General features: G+C 37.1%; 1 protein-coding gene across 1 annotated transcript; it reads right to left on the bottom strand.

Annotated features, from left to right (window-relative positions):
• Positions 1-49: 49 nt before the first annotated feature.
• Positions 50-18399, bottom strand: wdr19 (WD repeat domain 19). Its single transcript, XM_028446276.1, has 36 exons — positions 18281-18399; positions 17682-17773; positions 17539-17604; positions 17274-17399; positions 17071-17186; positions 16085-16200; positions 15824-15904; positions 15605-15717; positions 15327-15500; positions 15171-15241; positions 14288-14460; positions 13455-13575; positions 13257-13363; positions 13022-13138; positions 12618-12773; positions 11737-11884; positions 10230-10443; positions 9978-10137; positions 9782-9892; positions 9540-9649; positions 9403-9460; positions 9179-9325; positions 8866-8948; positions 8711-8794; positions 8472-8618; positions 8009-8133; positions 7782-7891; positions 7503-7571; positions 7335-7412; positions 7081-7177; positions 6391-6515; positions 6212-6293; positions 5992-6142; positions 677-800; positions 356-432; positions 50-264 (listed from the first exon to the last, which is right to left on the bottom strand). Exons 1-36 carry the CDS (start codon positions 18284-18286, stop codon positions 147-149), a joined length of 4053 nt encoding a protein of 1350 aa, XP_028302077.1. The 5' UTR covers positions 18287-18399; the 3' UTR covers positions 50-146.
• Positions 18400-18974: the final 575 nt, after the last annotated feature.

The following is an 18974-nucleotide window of genomic DNA, read 5'->3' as shown; positions in this document are numbered from 1 at the left end:
TCTGAGTGGGAGTGTGATCTTTTCTTTTACCCCAGAGAAAAAGAAGGAACAAAGCAAGTAAACATTTTAATAAATGTGACAGGAAATTAAATATAGACCAAAAATAGCTATGATAGAAAAATATAAAACAAGGAGCCCATTGAATGTCACTGTTTTTCAGGCGGGTCGGTCTGCAGGTATTTGGAAAAATCAGAGATCTTCTTCACTTGATTGACAGTCAGATTCTCAGAGCACATCGGACACATGGACTCAGTCTCCAGCAATCTGGGATAGGGTCAGAGAACATGGGAATATGATGAGTGAGGCAGAGGAAGATTACAGCTTTCAAAGGCTTCATGGTTTTTCTGCCACTCACAGGATAAACTGTGAGTAGAGAGCAGGAAATTCACAGTGAGGACAAATGGACCAGTCTTCTTTGAGCATGTGTCGACCCTGAAGAAAAGTTGGTGTTAAGTAGAGCAGCACAGCTTATGGAGATGTGTACAGAAGAGGGTTCCAAGGGTACGTCATTAAATGGGTGGCTCTCCAGAGGAACCGTGCAACTCAAGTTCAGGGTTGAAAGAAAATTTGCATTTTATTTTGCTAAATGTTAAATAAAAACCATATGTGGCTGTAGTTGACTTTGGAAGGTTTAAAATAGCATGATATACAGTAGATCCTTTAAATAGTGTGTTACCGTGGCGATGCAGTAAGGCAGGTTGTTCTTGCAGGAAATGCAGAGCAGCTCATTCTGTGGAAGCTGGAATCCACAGAACGGACATGGAGTAGTTTCCTCCTCCAGCTCTGAAGTGTCTGGACGTCTGCAGTATCAACAAGAAAAAGCAAAATTTAATTTGATTTATTTATTTTTGAACATACAAAAATAATACATATTCAACTAGAATACCTAAAGAAAATGCAAGTTAGTGTGCTGGCCTGCGTAGCACTGCATTAGCTTAGTATTAGTTAGCTTTATCATTAACCTAGCAATAGTATTAACCGAGCATTAGCACTAACCTAGAAATAGCTGAACAGCAGCAATAAGGTGGAAATGGGTTGAAAAAAGTTGTTTAAGGTTGAAGGTAGTAGCTGAACATGTTAAAAGGCTGAATGGTCAAAATCAGTTGAAGAATGGCTGGGGATGAAGGGCTTAAAATTTTACAAAATTTCCAATAGAAATGAATGGGAAGGAAAAAATGTATTAAGTCAAAAAGTTTAAAAGTTACAAATGATAAAACTACAAGCATAAATCCTGGTAACTTTCTGAACAGTTTGATAGCTTATTTGTCAAAATCGAATAAAGTGTACGAAGAGTTAGCGGCGATTGGAAAAAAAAAAAAAAAAAAACGGATAGCAAAAAGACATCAACATCCCCCGCCAGATTGGTTGTCATTACTCACAACCTTTTCCTAAATGTCCTAAATCTAAGATGTATACATAAAATATTATCACATCAGAATATAAAATTACTATCTTACTATATTAAACGGACAGATGGAGCTCAAACATAAAGTTGAAAAAAGTTTTTTAAAAAGTTGAAATTGGTTAAAAAAGTAAAAAAAAAAATGAAAAAAGTTGAAATCAATTAAAAAGTTGTAAAAAAAAAAAAAAAAAGAAGTTAAAATGGGTAGTAGTAGGTTGGGACTTTCAATTTAAGTGGATGGGAGCAAAAAGTTGTACAGGCAATAACTCAAAAAGTTATACAAGCATAAATCGCGAGAATCAACAGTTTATATCTTATTTGTCAAAATCGGACAAACAGTGTAGGACGCGTTAGAAGCAGGACGGAAGAAGAAAAAAATATAACTAGGATATTTGCATTTCCTGAAGAAAATGCAAGTGAAGATGTAGGTGCTGGCCCGCGTCACACAGCATTAGCTTAGCAATAACCTAGTGTTAACATTAGCCAGCGTTAGTGTCAGCCTAAAAGTTTAAATCAAGAGAGAGTTCAAAAAAGTCGAAGTTAGTTGAAAAAGTTTTTTTTTAAAAAAGTTGAAATTGGCTGAAAAGGTTGAAAAAAGTTCAAATGAGTTGAAAAAAATTAAATGGGTTGGAGGTAGTAGTGGGGTGGATGGGAGCAAAAAGTTGCAAGGGCAATAACTCACACAGCATTAGCTTAGCAATAACCTAGCATTAACATTAGCCTAGCGTTAGCATCAGCCTAACAATCACATTAGCCTAGCAATCGCATTAGCCTAACATTGACATTAAACTAGCATTAGCATTCACCTATAAATAGCAGTAACCTAACAATAGCTTAATATCAGTAATTCGGTTGAAAAAGTAGAAAAAAGTTAAAATAAGTTGAAAAAGTAGAATAAAATTTAGATTAGTTGGAATAAGTTGACCAAAGTTGGAAAAAGTTGAAATCGATGAAAAAAAAATTGAAAGAAGTTGAAATCGGTTGAAAAAGTTGAAATTGGTTGAAAAAGTTGAAATCAGTTTAAAAAGTTGGAATCAGTTGAAGAAAGTTGAAATTGGTAAAAAAAAAAAAAAAGTTGAAAAAAGTAGAAATTGGTTGGAAAAGTTGAAAAAAAATTTAAAAGTTGAAATCGGTTTAAAAAGTTTTTTTGAAAAAAGTTGAAATCGGTTTAAAAAGTTGAAAAAAGTTGAAAAAAAAAGTTTAAATTAGTTGGAAAAAGTTGAAAAAGTAAAAAAAAAATGTATGGTTGAAAAAGTTGAAAAAAGCTGAAATTGGTTGAAAAAGTTAAAATTGGTTGAAAAAGTTGAAATCGGTTGAAAAAGGTGAAAGCGGTTAAAATAGTTGAGAAAAGTTTAAATGGGTTGGTGGTAGTAGGTAGGTTGAACTTTCAATATAAGTGGATGGGAGCAAAAAGTTGCACGGGCCCGCGTCACACAGCATTAGCTTAGCAATAACCTTGCGTTAACATTAGCCTAGCGTTAGCATCAGCCGAACAATCACATTATCCTAGCAATCGCATTAGCCTAACATTGACATTAACCTAGCATTAGCATTCACCTAGAAATAGCAGTAACCTAACCTAACAATAGCTTAATATCAGTAATTAGGTTGAAAAACTTTTAAAAAGTTAAAAGTGGTTGAAAAAGTTGAATAAAGTTGATCAAATTTGAAAAAAGTTGAAATCGATGAAAAAAGTTGAAATCGGATGAAATAGGTTCAAAATAGGTTCAAAAAGTAGAAATTGGTTAAAAAAGTTGAAAAAATTGAAATTGGTTGAAAAAGTCGAAAAAAGTTGAAATCGGATGAAAAAGTTGAAAATGGTTAAAAAAGTTTAAATAGGTTGAAAAAGTTGAAAGAAGTTTAAATAAGTTGAAAAAGTTGAAATTGATTGAAAAAGTTGAAAAAAGTTGAAGTTAGTTGAAAAAGTTGAAAAAAGTTTGTTAGTTGACAAAGTTGAAATCGGTTGAAAAAGTTGAAAAAAGTTGAAATCAGTTTGAAAAAGTTGAAATCGGTTGAAAAAGTTGAAATCGGTTGAAAAAGTTGAAATCGGTTGAAAAAGTTGAAATCGGTTGAAAAAGTTGAAATCGGTTGAAAAAGTTGAAATCGGTTGGAAAAAATTCGAAAAGTTGAAATAGGTTCAAAAACTAGAAATTGGTTAAAAAAGTTGAAAAAATTTAAATTGGTTGAAAAAGTTGAAATCGGTTGAAAAAGTTGAAACAGTTTAAATAGGTTGGAAAAAGTTGAAATCGGATGAAAAATTTGAAATCGGTTGAAAAAGTTAAAAAAAGTTGAAAAAGTTGAAAAAAGTTTAAATAAGTTGAAAAAGCTGAAATTGATTGAAAAAGTTGAAATCGAATGAAAAAGTTGAAATCGGTTGAAAAAGTTGAAAAAAGTACAAACCTAGCATTAGCATTGACCTAGAAATAGCAGTAACCTAGCAATAGCTTAACTCATTCAGTGCCAGCCATTCTGAGATTTTCTACCTCCCTCAGTGCCAGCCGTTTTTGAGCATTTTGACTGATTTTTAAAGACCCACAGAATATTTTCTACTATGACTATCTGAAATCTGACACCAGATTCTGAAAGATTGAAGCCTCTACTTTGTTTCTGGCTTGTTTTATTCTTTTGTAATGAGCCGTTGAATAGAGCAAGTTTTACACAAATCTTCAGTTTCAGAGCAAAAAGCTTTTTGCTTTAGTGACTCTAACATCTGAACATTGTTTCCTTATATAAAACTAAAAAAAAAAAAACACACAGACCGGGCTTTTGATGGCAAAATTATTAATATTTATCTATCTGGGTCAGAGTTGAATGGATTTCTTACTGTATTTTGGCGTTCCTCCAACTTTCTCTCCCGTCAGTCTGTACACACGCAACTTCCTCCTCCTCCCAGACATACAGAGTGTCACTGCTTACCCCGTTTTTTATGGTTTTATCTCACAATCGCCACATTATCCATGAATTCCACACTTGCTCTGGTTGGAGTGTGCGCTGCTGTGCGCTGCTGGGAACGTCAGCACTGCACGTAGCGCCATTTTTTGTCTGGTAAACGCCTTTCTTTCTCCCTCTGAGCTCCAAAGGTGCGCTGCTACTTCCTACATGTCACCTATTATTTTGCTATCTGGCTCACAGGCTGGGGGTATTTTGTACCCACCTCCACACCCCCCCTCCTCCCCCTCCCCCCGACACGCAGCGATGACCCGTTTGGCCCGGTTAGTTGATGGTTTTATCTCACGATCACAACATTATCAATAATCCACTCAGGTCCACACATGTTCTGTGTTAGTATGTGGTGCTGTGAGCTGCTGGATACATCACAATATCACTTCATAGAGCCATAATCTCACGTTTTTTCCTGCTTCTTCCTCCTTTGCTGGGTAGCATCAGTGGCTAATCTCTCATCTAAAGGTGCACCGCTGCCATCTTCATGACACAGTTGGTCACTACAACACCCCACAGCTTAGATATTGATGAGAGACCTCCGCCAGGGTGTTTTCTAGTAATCCCCGTGAAAAAATGCAAATGACGAGATATCTCGTCAATGGCACTGAGCGTATGGATTTGAAATGACGAGATATCTCGTCAATGGCACTGAGTGAGTTACTATCAGTAGTTAGGTTGAAAAAGTTTTAAAAAGTAAAAATTGGTTGAAAAAGTTAAATAAAGTTTAAATTAGTTGGAAAAAATTTAAATAAGTTGAAAAAGTTTTTAAAAAAGTGTTAATTGGATGAAAAAGTTGAAAAAAGTTGAAATTGGTTGAAAAAGTTGAAAGTGGTTCAAAAAGCTGAAAAAAGTTTAAATCAGTTCATAAAGTTGAAAAAAGTTCAAATGGGTTGGAGGTAGTAGGTAGGGTGGAACTTTCAATATAAATGGATGGGAGCAAAAAGTTACATGGACCCGCGTCACACAGCATTAGCTTAGCAATAACCTAGCGTTAACATTGGCCTAGCATTAGCATCAGCCTAACAATCACATTAGCCTAGCAATCGTATTAGCCTAACATTGATATTAACCTAGCATTACCATTCACCTAACATAAGCACTGAACTATCATTAGCATTCACCTAGCAATAGCTTAATATTAGCAATTATGTTGAAAAAGTTGTATTTGGTTGAAAAAGTTGAAAAAAATTGATGCATCCTCACTAATAAAGGTCACGGATAACAATAGCTAGAACTGCAAGCAGTTATAAAAGGGGGTCAAGCTTTCCCGCGAGACTCGGCCCCCAGGTTTTGCGGAGCCCATTGAATTACGTCACGAAGGATGACGGACTTGGGGCAGGCAAGCGTCAGGACACAGGCCAACGTGCCATTTGCAGTGAACATGTGGATATAAAGTCCATGAAGATGTGACTTAAAATGTGAAAGTTACAGGCCAAAATGCATTTGCACCACACACCGAATTTGGTTGTCCAATCTTAAACAGTTTCTGAGAAAAGCTGTCCCCTTTAACTCGGACAGGCAGACACACGGACGGATGCCAGTCGGACGGACGGAGCTCAAACCTATATTCCCCTTCACACTTCACACACGCGGGGATAATTAATGAAACATTAACATATTCGTTTCCCAGCTAAAGCTGCACTCACCGAACTATCGCCTCAAATTTCTTCCTGTACTTTGCGTCAATGTCGTTTCTGTACTCAGGCCTCATCAACATGGTAGCAAAGCTGAAGGCGGAGTTCTTCAGGCCAGCTCGATGACATCTGATCACAGCTGACGTCAGAATGGGAACCACGTCTACACAGACATAAACACACGACTTAATATCTGGGATGTGTTGATGCCGATTTTCGTACAGACACTTACGAGCAGGGAATTTGCTGATGTTGTTGCTGACACGGATGAGCATGCGTGCAGCTTTAAGATGGTCCTCCCTCTTCACATGAATCTACAGAGAATCACATTGAAAGTCAGACTGCAAACACGAACACCATAAATATTCAGTAGTGATTTTGAATGTATATTTTAGACCAGTAGGTTCTGACCTTGACCAGCAGGTATGAGTGGAGGATCATCAGGTTGGTGGCCATCTCTGCAGGGATCTTAATGTTCTGGGCCTGCAGCTCTGTGTACATGCTGAACAGCACGTCATGGGCATTACGATATTTGCCTACAGTTTGGACATTAGGAGGTAATGTAGGACATTATTAGTTTTGCTACTATTGAGAATATTGCCTTTTCTATTTAAAACCATTAAGGCAGTGTTTTTCAACCTTGGGGTCAGGACCCCATGTGGGGTCACCTGAAATGTCAGTAATTGGTATTAAAAAAAAAAAAAAAACAAACAAACAAAAAAACAATAAAAACTGATTAAGATTATATATATTTTTTATTTTCTGTTATCATTTTTCAAATACACATCACATCATAAATATCAAATAACTGTATACTCTACTTCAAATACAGATCTAGTTCAAATAGTTGGCACACTTGTCACTTTGTTCACTAATCCTGGCTACTCCGTAACACACTTTAATAAACATGATCAAAAACTAATTCTAGAAAAAAAAAAAAAAATGTCCCTGGGGTCGCCAGACATCTGTGATGTCAAAATAGGGTCACGGGCTGTTTTTTGTTGGTGCTAACTGTTAGTTTCACGTTTTTGTTGTAAATGTTATGAGATGTGTTTGCGATTCTAAATTTACTGGGTACAAATATAATTTCAATGGCAGTACCTGCACACTGCTCCTCCCTGGCGATGATTATGGCGGTGTGAGCTGCCTCTCTGTACTGCTGGAGCGCCATATACAGACGAAACAGGTACTTTGCATCCTAGGGGGGGAAAGAGCAAAAGGTCATTAAACGCAAATGTGGTAAGGGCTTTGAATATTCTTCAACTTGAGCAAATACTTAAATTCACAAGCCAATTACAGAATGTTCACGAGTGAAGAGGAAGAAAGTGATGTAGCGAGGAAGGCTTCAGTGTTACCTTAGGAATGCTGTCACTCTCCCCCATCAGGTAATCTATGAGCTGATCAGTCAGCACGCTGTCCTTGGCTTGGCCAATCTACGACATACAAACACACACACATGTTAAAACACACTCAGGTCCACTCGGTCTATTTGATGTTCACACAGAGATAAACTGTGCTCTCACTGTTTCTATTGCCATTTCAATAGCCAGGTTTTCCTCTGTGCTCGGGCACTTCAGGAAATGTTTCAGGGCCTGAGAGAGAGCGAGAGAGAGAGAGAGAGTCATGATGGACGTCTGAAATACCGTGTGATATTATTTCCTATTTATTGTCAGGGTTCTGCTGCAATCATAAATATTCTCCCCTTGGGGATAACTAAAATTATTTGATTTCCACTTTAGGGTGATATACAAGATTAAAGTCATAAAGATGGTTGATTGAGCAATATAGTGTGTGGTTCTTACTCTACTGTACTGTCCACATTTCTGAAAGAACTTCCCAGCCTGCAGATGTTTCTTCTCTCCCTCAAAGTACAGCGCAATGCTCTGGTAGTCCTCCTGGGTCGCCTCAGGACCTGACCAGCACAAACACAATAATTACACAACTTTAAGGTCATGCATGTCAGAATAGACGAAAAAAACTAAACAGAAAGAAAAAGTAAATAAGACCAACTCAGTGTAAAAGGACTGACCAATGATGTCTGCGTAGACCTCCATCTGTCCGTGCTGCTGAGCCAGCTGAAAGGCTTCATCGTTGCACTGAGAGAGAACCAGGAAGTGGATGGCTGAGCCGTAGTCATTTAATCGAAGGAAGAACCTGCAGCACAAATGTGTTCATTTTATTCTACTCATAATGTGCTGTTGCAATCATTGACCTAATCTATATTACAGAAAACTATTATATAGACAAACATGGGGGAAAAAATCCAAGCTAACAGATATTTCGTCTGCTGATCACTTCCCCTTTGAAATAAATCTGTTGGATACTAAAATATGAAGAATCAGATATTTCTATTACTGCTGACCTAAGTTTATTTCGATTGAAACTTTTTTATTCCTGCTCTGTATGCTACAGATCAAGAGTCGGGGACTGATTTGAGACATTGGGTCAGTTAATTGAATGCCTCTTTTATTAGGAGCTGTTATTGATCCCACCTGGCAACCATCTTTGCTCCATCGATGCTCTGAGTCTCCCGGACGATACGCACAGCATCCTCAGGGTTGTTCAAGTGATCCAGAAGCACACGAATCACATTGTCCCAGTCTTTAGCGCTCTCATATGCCTGTGCTGCATCTTTATATCTGACACACACACACACGCACACACACACAGTTATGCGGGAGTCCCTTTGAGTCTGCTTTCTTCAAAGACAAGCCACAAAATCCAAACCTACTTGCCGTCCGCCTCCTTAGCCTTGGCGTACTGCAGGTGAATCTTGGGTGAGGACACATTAGGGAGCAACTCCCCCACCTTTGCCCTTAACACACACACACACACAGTAGTGAATACAGTTGTATCATTGTTGAAGGTGGATAAAAATTGTTTTACCAGTTTTTGCAGCGAATGTAGACTGATGCTGCCTTATCAAAATACTGGCCTTTTTCATAGAGCTGAGCTGCCTCAGAATATTGCTGTAATCACAATGTAAAAAAAAAAAACCACAGAGTTTATTCTCAGATACAACACGAGAGACGTGTGCTTTTAAAGACTGACAATACGCAATACAGTACTGTACTAAACTTTCTTTGAAAAATGAAAACCATTGGGTGTGAAGAGAAGCCACAAATTAATTCCACAAAGAAATATTCTCAGGATATTTCTTAAAAAGGTTTGTTATGTCTATTTGGATACAAATCTCCACCTTCATACTCTCCAAGATGGCTCCACAGTCTTTCTTAAGGACTCTGCTCTGATGCTGAATAGCCTGAGCGACACCCCTTCTTATGTCTCCCATCCTGATGGACATCCTGGCTACGCCGGCCTGACACGCCTCATTATGGTCCTGGTACTGCAGCAGGACAACACGTATGAGAGGGTGAGCAGCAAACAAATAATGAACAGATCCAAGAGTGGAATGAATGTTACTTTTTCACTGTCCATCATTCCTTTTTCAAAGTGAGCCAATGCGTTCACGTAGTCTCCACTGCAAAATCAGACATGTAGGCATTGAGTGAAGGTGACATCAGCTCAAGGAATGCTGGGAAGCCTGAGTTTACACTCACATGAACTCCAGGTGTCCAGCATATTCCTTGGATATAAAGGGAATCTCATCTTCTGCGAGCCTTCTGGCCAACATGAGAGCACTGTCCCAGTGCAACAGATCTCTTCTCATCTGTTAACACATAAACACAATGTCAGTAAAACAAGTGTGTGTGTGTGTGTGTGTGTGTGTGTGGGGGGGGTTACATCTCAACATAGTGATGTGTGGATGTGTGAGGGGCCAACCCTTGTCTTTCTCACACACCTCCAGAGCAGCGATTGGTCGACTTGAGGACAAATAAAGGTCCTGAGCCAGGTTAAAGTCTTCTAGAAACATGGCCAAATGTCCTGCCAGTAGATTCCTGTCCTCTATACCCTGACGACAAAGAGAGATGAGATGTGATGAAATGATGGCAGGAAGAAAAGGAGGCGATGGTTAGTGACGTGGTATATGGATGTACCTGGATGCTTTGCAGAGACAGAACCATGCCCACATTGCCACTGATGCGATACACCTGGATGGCTAACTCCACCTCCATGTGAATCATACATGCTTTGCCTACTTCAGCCCAGTCTGTGTCTGTGCCTGCAGACTTGCACAAACTCACAGCCTTGTGGAACCTGCAGAGAGTGATGAGTCACTTTAGAAGCTCGCACATCCACAAAGGTTTAGCTTTGATTTCAGTATGGACACTTAATGCAGCTTTATGGACCTTTTGAGCATGAGAGCCTGAGCGATCTGCTTGCTGAGCTCCACCGAGGACTCTGAAGAATTGCTGCTGGAAGGCTTGAGGAACGAGTGCGTGCTCAAGGCCACTTCGCTGGTCTTACCGCTGGTTGTTTGACAAGTCAGTTCACCGCTGTATAAAAGCAAAGGCTTCTGGGAAAAAAGGAGTGGAGTGCTTCCCACTAACACCACCTGAGGGCCTGAGCAGAGAGATAAAGAGATGCAAATGTTGTCATTTGAAGAATGTAAAAATCAAACTAAAAAAGAAACATTGATGATAATGACCTCCTAAAGCCAGAAATATTTGGGTAAATACTGTACATCAGACAAGGGAAACTGGCAGCCCGCAAACTAATTTTGTGTGGCCCCCAAAGTAAATGCACAATATGTCTTTATAAAAACATACAAAATCACAAAAACATACAGTGAAAACAAATAAATACACAAAAGATGGCTAAAATAATCAAAATTACTCGGAAACACAAAAATAACAGAAAGATATACAAAACTTTGAACTAATTAGAGTATGCAGATAGAATAACCATGCTTGATTAGATTACTGTGGCTATAGATAAAGCTTACCATTAGCATGACCCAAAATGTAACTAGACTCGAATTGTTCTAAAAAAATATATATATGATATGTAGTTTTATATATATATGAAGGAAAAGAAAAAAAGTTACAAAAAATGACAAGGTTCTCCAAAATAATAAAATAATAATAATAATATATGAATATATATATATACATACATTATTTTTTAGTCTTTATTTGAAGGGGACAATTCATAGAGACATTAAGCTCATAAAAAACTAATTAAAAAACTAGATTATAGCTAAACAGCTAGTTTCCAACTGTAATCCCTGGTATTTGTGTATGATTCTAAGATCTACAATTAAGCAATATGCCAATTGATCAATAAATAATTGACTAACTCTGTGTTGTAATAAAATTATTACAGTATTAAGGGAAAAATGTTTTGCCTGTTCCATAATGTAATAACAATAGCAAAACAGTTTTACATTTTGGGCTCAACATCTTGTTATATTTTAGACCAGTTATCAAATTTTGGGTTTTATTTAATTTTTGTTATTAAATTACTAGGATTACTATTGCAACAACACAACATCAATAGGGTAAAACTAACCTGTCTCAAGATGGTCTAAACCCAGCTCACATCGTTATATTTCAGTTATTGTTACATATGGGGCTCTAACACTTTACCTATCACATAATGTGAGAAGTTTGATGTTGGATCATTATCTGTAAAATACAGTCGACTCTTTTGGCTTTTACTGTGACCAGATGTCTATCAAATAGAGCACTGGTATCTTTAAGATTGTTCGCTATGCAGTTACTGCATTCAAAATGTATCTAAAATTTCATTTTCTTGTTGAAAATAAAGACAGTTTGGAGCTCCAACCTTCTACTATAAATGTAGCAATTAAAAGTTGCTAATGATTTAAATTGGTGATGTGTAGCGTCACTTTACCATATATGGTGGTTTTATGCACAGCGTAGGTATAAACTTTCTCATCGTCATAGGCGACAAACACTCCTTTGTCTGCGTGCCAGTTGTCCCACAGCACTCCAGTGATGGTTGGGGAGAAGTTTGGGAGCTCAAAACAGGAGCCAGTCGCCTGTATGGAATACAGAGAGATGAGCAGAGCACTGTCCTCAGTCTCTTTTTAGTCTTATTACGGGAAACCAGAAAACGTTACTGTCATCAAAATCCTATAAAGTTGAAGTTAAATGAAATAAAAAATAGCTTCATCAAACTAAATCTGGAGGATGATTATTGAACTGGTAATAGTACATCTTAATTTCCAGCATGGATTGATTAAGATTAGCCCATTCAAAATCACATCTAGTGTAATTTTCATTTATTTAGTTACAAAATTGTCAAATGAAAAGAAAAGTTTGAGTCATGCCTTTGTTTGCTTTTGGTGTAGTTTTATTCAGATAAAAATGTAGCTGACGAAAACTATGACTAAATCTAGTAAAATAACACAATGAATCAATTACCGGTATGTTATAATTAAAAAAAACCAAAGTTTTTAAAATATAATCACCATTTAGGAGATATGAAGTTTAGTGTACAACCGCCCTTGCTCAGTATTTCTCAACCATTAGTGAGCCACACTGCATTAAAAATATTCCTAGACCACACCATAAAAAATGTAATCTAGTTTAGACCCAGTAATTACAGTAATTAGTCAAGGAGGTAATCTTTGGAATAACCAAATGAACGTAATGATCTATAACAGCCCATTAGTGTGTTACAGCACCGTGCTTAAAAATCCCTGCCCTCGTATTCACTGTGGTAAATGGTAAATGTGTAGTGAAGGCTTCATTAAGTCGGTGTGTGCTTACATTTGCTGGAAAAAACAGGAAGCCAATGTTTTTATCATCGATGAAGACGACCTGTGTGCCGTTAAAGTCGGGGAACACTTTCCTCACACCGACTGAGTGACTGTAGCTAGTCACAGATTCCAAATCCTCCAGCAGGACACACACCACATTCCCTGACTGAAGAAAATAACAGACAATAAATAATTAGCAGACAACTATAGGATTAAGAAAAACTCTGGCTGTAAGCAGCACTGAGAAATGATTGATTGGAGGAAAAAACTCCATTATTCCTGTATTTATGAACAGAATGAGAAAGTGATAACATGAAGGAGTAAAATTAAGGTGCTACTCTGTTTCAGGAGACAAAAAAGTGCAGAGTTTGTAGCCTGAAACTGGATTAAACTGGTGTGAATGTAGTGGCTTACATCAGTGCCGTAGTAGAGAAAGTCTGCAGTGAGCGCATGGCAGAGGATGCGTCCTTTCCTGTCATCGTCTGGAAAAAGCTTCATCTGCATCTTTTCCTCCAGGTTTTGGCTTTCAATCTAAAACACAACACAGAAACACACAGTCGTAGCTTGTTGAAATATTCAAATCACTAATTCTTTTTTTTTTTTCTTAAGTTGATTCTCCAAGTACAGTAACGTTACCACGCCTCCTCACCATGTGCAGCTGCACTTTTCCCTCAAACAGCGCTGCTGCATAGTCAGAGTTTAGACACATGCTGGCTATGGTACCTAAATACTCCATGAGCTTCAGCCTGTGAAAACCTGCAAAACAACAGTTAGTCAGTAGTGAACATGTGGACACATCAACTGAGAGAATAATAAATGATAGAACAACAACTGAGCGTGCACACACCAGAGTTTTGGTCCATGAGGCCATAGAACCAGGCTCTGTTGTTCATTCCCACAGCCACATGGAAAGGTCCAACTGCAATAAACGAGGGCTCTACGTCTACTTTTATGGCAACGGGACTCTCCTGGAAATGTGATCATGTAATCATTAGATACGGTGGGAAAAAAACACAGCTTGCCAAATAAGTCTCCACGTGATTTTTCACTAATCAGAATCGACTGACATCCAATGCATTATGACACTGTTTACAAAAGCAAATTTGAAGTATTAATTAATTATTGTAGATCTTTGCCCAAGTTTGCTGGACTTTTTAGTGAGATTAGTGCAGAGTTTTTCAACCTTGGAGTCGTGACCCCATATGGGGTCACCTTAAATGTCTCGTAATAAAACAACTTTTAAAAAATGATTAAAATCATATTTTTAAATTATAATTTAATTTAATTTTTAAGTAATTGCTTTTTCTTTTATTTATCTATTATGCACAATGAACAAAGAACAAATACACAAAATCACAGAAATAGAGCAGGAAAAGGCAGAAAGCTCAAAGAGCTTAAATTATTATTATTATTATTATTATTATTATTATGAAAATACCACACACCATCTCAAACAACTGTTTCCTATATTTTCACTTTCTCAACTATAAATCTAATAAAATCTAAATATAAAAATATTAATTACAATAATACTTATTGTTACTTTGTGTACTGATACTAGCTACTGTGTCTTTGTAACATTGTATAACAAATATGTTCAAAAAAGAAATTAGTGATATAAAAAATTGGGGTCACAACAAGAAAAAGGTTTAGAACCACTGGATTAGTGTGTGTCCTCACCCCTTCCACATGGTTGGAGACAGTGACCTCCAGCAGGGAGGTGAGGTAGGCCAGCCGGGTGCCGTAGCTGTCCCCCAGGACGGGCAGCTTGGTCAGGAAGACGTGCAGCATTCCTTTCTGTGTGGAAAGAGCCAATAACTGTCCATCATCTGTCCAGCTCAGTTGGTCCAAACCTGTTAGAGGAGAATCAGAGTCATGGGTGATGAAATTGTTTAGGCACCTTTTATGCAGAGGTGAAAGTAACAGATTACTCACGCTACTGTAATTAAGTTGCTTTTATGGGTGCTTGTACTTTTTAAAATATATTTCTAAATCAGTAATTTTACTTGTACTTAAGTACATTTTAAAAGAAGTAATTCATTACATTTCTACACCCAACGGTTACTGAGTAAATTATTAATTTTTTTTTTAAATTATCAACGGACATTGTGAAACTACAACAAATGAAATGACCAGATAACAATCAAATGTATCACATCATAGTCGACCAATCAGAGTTATTTATTTTTTTGAAGAATTGTACATTTTGACAAACCTTTTATTTTATACAGATGCCTTTTGTGGGATAATAAATTAAGTTCCAATAGTGCAAGATTTCATCTTTTTCTTTTTAAGTTTATACATGACATGTTTACTGTATGTAAGGGAAATGTGGCAAGATTTATTACCAAAAATAAACATGATAGGTGAAAGTAACTAGTACCTTTTAATTTGAGTAATATTTAATTGAGCTACTTTTTACTTGTACTTGTGTATTTTATGTATGACTTACTTGTACTTGAGTACAATTTCAATCAAGTAACAGTAATTTTACTTGAGTAAAATATATCAGTAGTGATATATTTACACCTCTGGTTTTAAGAGACGGAAAATAATAAACTACCTTTTGTCTCATCATCCAGTTGCACTATATTGCTGATGTCTTTAAAATCGGACAGCTCGTGAATCTTTATGCTGCGAAACAAATGAGCAAAATACACCTTTAGTCTTGAAATAAAATCAATGTTTTTTTTTTTTGCTTTGTAATGCCTGTATGCACCTGTTGTCACCACATGAGGCAGCCTTGTTCACAGGTGATGAAACAGCCACACAGTTGAGACTGTCTTTATGGTTGCGTGCCTGATAGAGCTCGTGTCCAATCTCCCTAATATGAGTGGAAATAACCACAAAATATCCATGAGAGAATCCGATGAGAATGTACCCATCACCAAACCTATACAGAGTAAAAGAGAGAGAGAGAGAAAAAAAACACTGTTGGTCAATTTAACCAATCCTCAGTTCATTTTCAGTGTAAGTTGGTGGGTTTGTCTGCAGTACCAGCGGTAGGACACTATGTTTCCATAAGGGCGCTGGAAGGCCAACTCAATCCGGTTTTCAGGGTCGTTCACATTGAAAAGCATTAGTATCCGCTTGTCTACTGACACACTCACCTAAACAACATGGAATTAATTACTCAGCACAAATGGAAGCACTTCAGTTTTAAATGTCAGATGTTATTGTACTGAAAGTCTATGGCGAGAAATAAGTAAGACTTACAGTGCTCTCTCCCTGGGCAGATCTTTCATCTGTCTTCATCATGGAGAAACAAATATCAGCTGGTTCACCACGAAGTGTCGTCTGCATTCAAAACAGAAAATAACCTTAGTTTCACACACCGTTCAAATGTATAGTTACTGTTGGATGAGTTACTCTGTAAAGGTTTATATTAGTGACTACTGTACCGAACCATGCACAGTTTATGGTGTGAAAACATGCATGTCAACAGGAATTATTAGTGCAGATAAGAGGATTGTTCACCTGTCTGATGGTGTCGCCTTCATGGTTACTGATGCTAAGTGTGTTGTCATCACTTCCAAGAGCCAGCAGATTCTGGGAATTCCAGCATCCACATGTGATCCTCTTAGTGTGTTTACCTGTCACGTATCAAGAAGCAACATCGATCACTAGCAAACCATAGACGTTAAAGATAAACCATTACTGAGTAGATTTGCTATTATTTTTTTTTGGTTGCAATTATTTTTCTATTACATAAAGATGGACAATTACAGCAATAATAATAATGATAAGCAAAAAAGGTCACAATCACAAAATTCCCTATGCTCATTTAAAAAATTCTATTAAAAACCTACAATGGTTTTAGTTGTTTTTTTTACTTGACTTTTGATGTTAATATTTTTCTTTTTCCCGTTTTCTGCTCCGTTTCAGCGTTTTGCTGTCTTGACGTTCCCTTATTTTGTCTTGTGTTTGATTGATTTTTCTCTTTAGTTAAAGTTTAAATGTTATACTGGGATCCCTCTTCTTCAAACCCCTTGAAGGTTTTTTGGGCTGGGTTTCCCTGGCATGCCTCCAAAGTGTACTGATGTGTATTCTGTTAATGTCCAAGGTTGATATTATTATGCGTTGTTATATTTTAAACTGTGCCAAATAAAAATGAAAAAAAAAAAACAAAAAAAAACAGCCATTACAAAAACAACAACAACAGCAGTAAAAGAAAAACACCTTAGCAACAAGAATGATAAAGACAATGGCAGCAATGACCACAGTAATAACCAAAGTAAGACAACACAAAACAAAATAGACAAACAAAAATAATTAATTATAATAGTAAATACTTGCTTTAAATAATCACATACTTTGCTCCACAGTCTTAATTTACAGGTAATTATTTCCATAAAATGCATTTCTTTTACTCTATTAAGCCATTCCGTTTTCATAAGGATGACTTCTGATAACCAATGTGATGTTATACATTATATATTTCAGTTGTGGTATTGTTGGATTACCCAGGACTGGAATCTTGCGTGATGTCTGCTGATTGTAAATCAACAAGTTGCCTTTGACTGTCCCTACTGCCAACAATGGCCCAGACTTTGACCACAAGAGGAAAGACATGTGATCTCTGTTGAAAACAAATACAGCAAACAAACAAACAATTATATTGTAATAATAAGTGATGTTAAAATGAAGCACTACTACTATACTTTACTTCATGCCGCTGTCGATCTGGGACGTCTTATTGACGCTGGCGTCCCAGAGGAAGATGGAACTGGATTTTGCTGCAATCACAGCCAGAATGTCTCCATCCTTATCCCAGTCCATCCCCACACAGCGCCTGTGGAGGGAGTGAGGAAAGAAAAGAGCAAAAACAAAACAAAAAAAAAACAACCTTACATTATGTGAGTATAAAATAAAGGTTTCATCATTTTTCAGTGAGTCTTCAACACAATCATAAGCATTCACACTTGTCTCACCCTGGAAGAGGGAGTTCAGCGCACTTCTTTCCATGTCGGTCAAATATTTTCACAGAGTTGTCCTGTCTGTACAATTGTATTATAAGAATTATATATCAAATGGTCAAAGTTGTAGAATTTTGTAGTTACAGCAAGTTACTCACCCTGCAACAGCTATGTAATTACCAAGGGTCCTCTGCCACCTGTACAGCAGGGTGGAACCCAGCCAGGCTGACTCAGCAAGGACGAAAACACTCTATAACAATAAACATTACTCAGTACATATGTCCTGTCTGCTCTCATGTAAATAAAAGCTGACCTCAAGATTATTGAATTAGCAGATGATCATATTAGTTAATATTAGTATCTTTGTGAATGTGAGGGGAAAAATAGGAAATAGGGCGAACAACAACAGTGTATTAATCTAAGCATGTTAATGATAAAAAACCATCACTGGGACAGGGTTGTGATAAGCTTCAATCAAATGCTTCTTTAAAATCAAATAAACTATTTGCGCTACAGAACTATTCTGGAATGTTATCACGGTTTAACAAACACTTGTTTCGTTGGAGTTTTCTGTAACACTGCCGTCAATTAAACAATAAACATCAGCTAACATTAGAGCTGAGAAGCAGCTTAAACAACGCTAATGTTAGCGGGTGCTAGCCAGTTAGCTGGAGCCCGTTTATCCAATAAAACGCCACAGTAAAGAAGTAGAATTACATGTAACCGAAGTATTTTAATGTGTCACGAAGGTACCGACCTTCATTTCGACGTCATGATATCATTTAATCACTGAACCTGCTTTTTAAAAACAGCTCCGTGTGTTTTCCAGCTTCTCCACAACGCTCCCTCTGTGGCGTCTGCAGAGGCCGAGCAGCTGCCATGGCAACGGTCAACAGCCAATCAGACGCCCCCATAAAAACACACAGTGGATAATATCAATGTTGTGGAAAAAAGACACATCAGACCTGCTTTTGCTGCATTTCAACACTTTATTATGTGTTTGTTTTTCCATTTAGGTCGAAATGCTTTTTGATATATATATATATATATATATATATATATATATATATATATATATATATATATTTTTTTTTTTTCAACGTCACAAGGATTTTTTTTATTTATTTATTTATTCAGTTGATTTCCGACATGGTTACATTCACTTTTTTTATTTTTACATTTTTTTTTTTTTTTTTTTTTGTACATGCCGAAAAAGGAGACGAGAGAAGCAGTTTGCTTATCTGGGTCCCGTCCCCTGTTGTACATTTGTATCACAAATGTCTAAAGCTCAGTTCACCTTCCCTATTAGTGGGTGATAAATGGTCTGTGGTCACCACCTGTAGTTCACAGTCCTTTGATTGGGCTTGTCCTGCTAATTGCCTCTCATTTCCACCTGTTGTCTGTTCCATTTCTACAACAGCAGGTTTTTAACATAATTTACAGTGTTGCTT

This window comes from Gouania willdenowi, chromosome 1, assembly GCF_900634775.1.
Source record: "Gouania willdenowi chromosome 1, fGouWil2.1, whole genome shotgun sequence".
NCBI lineage: Eukaryota > Metazoa > Chordata > Actinopteri > Blenniiformes > Gobiesocidae > Gouania > Gouania willdenowi.
Note: the sequence above shows the minus strand (reverse complement) of the source record. Positions and strands in the feature narration are given on the sequence as shown.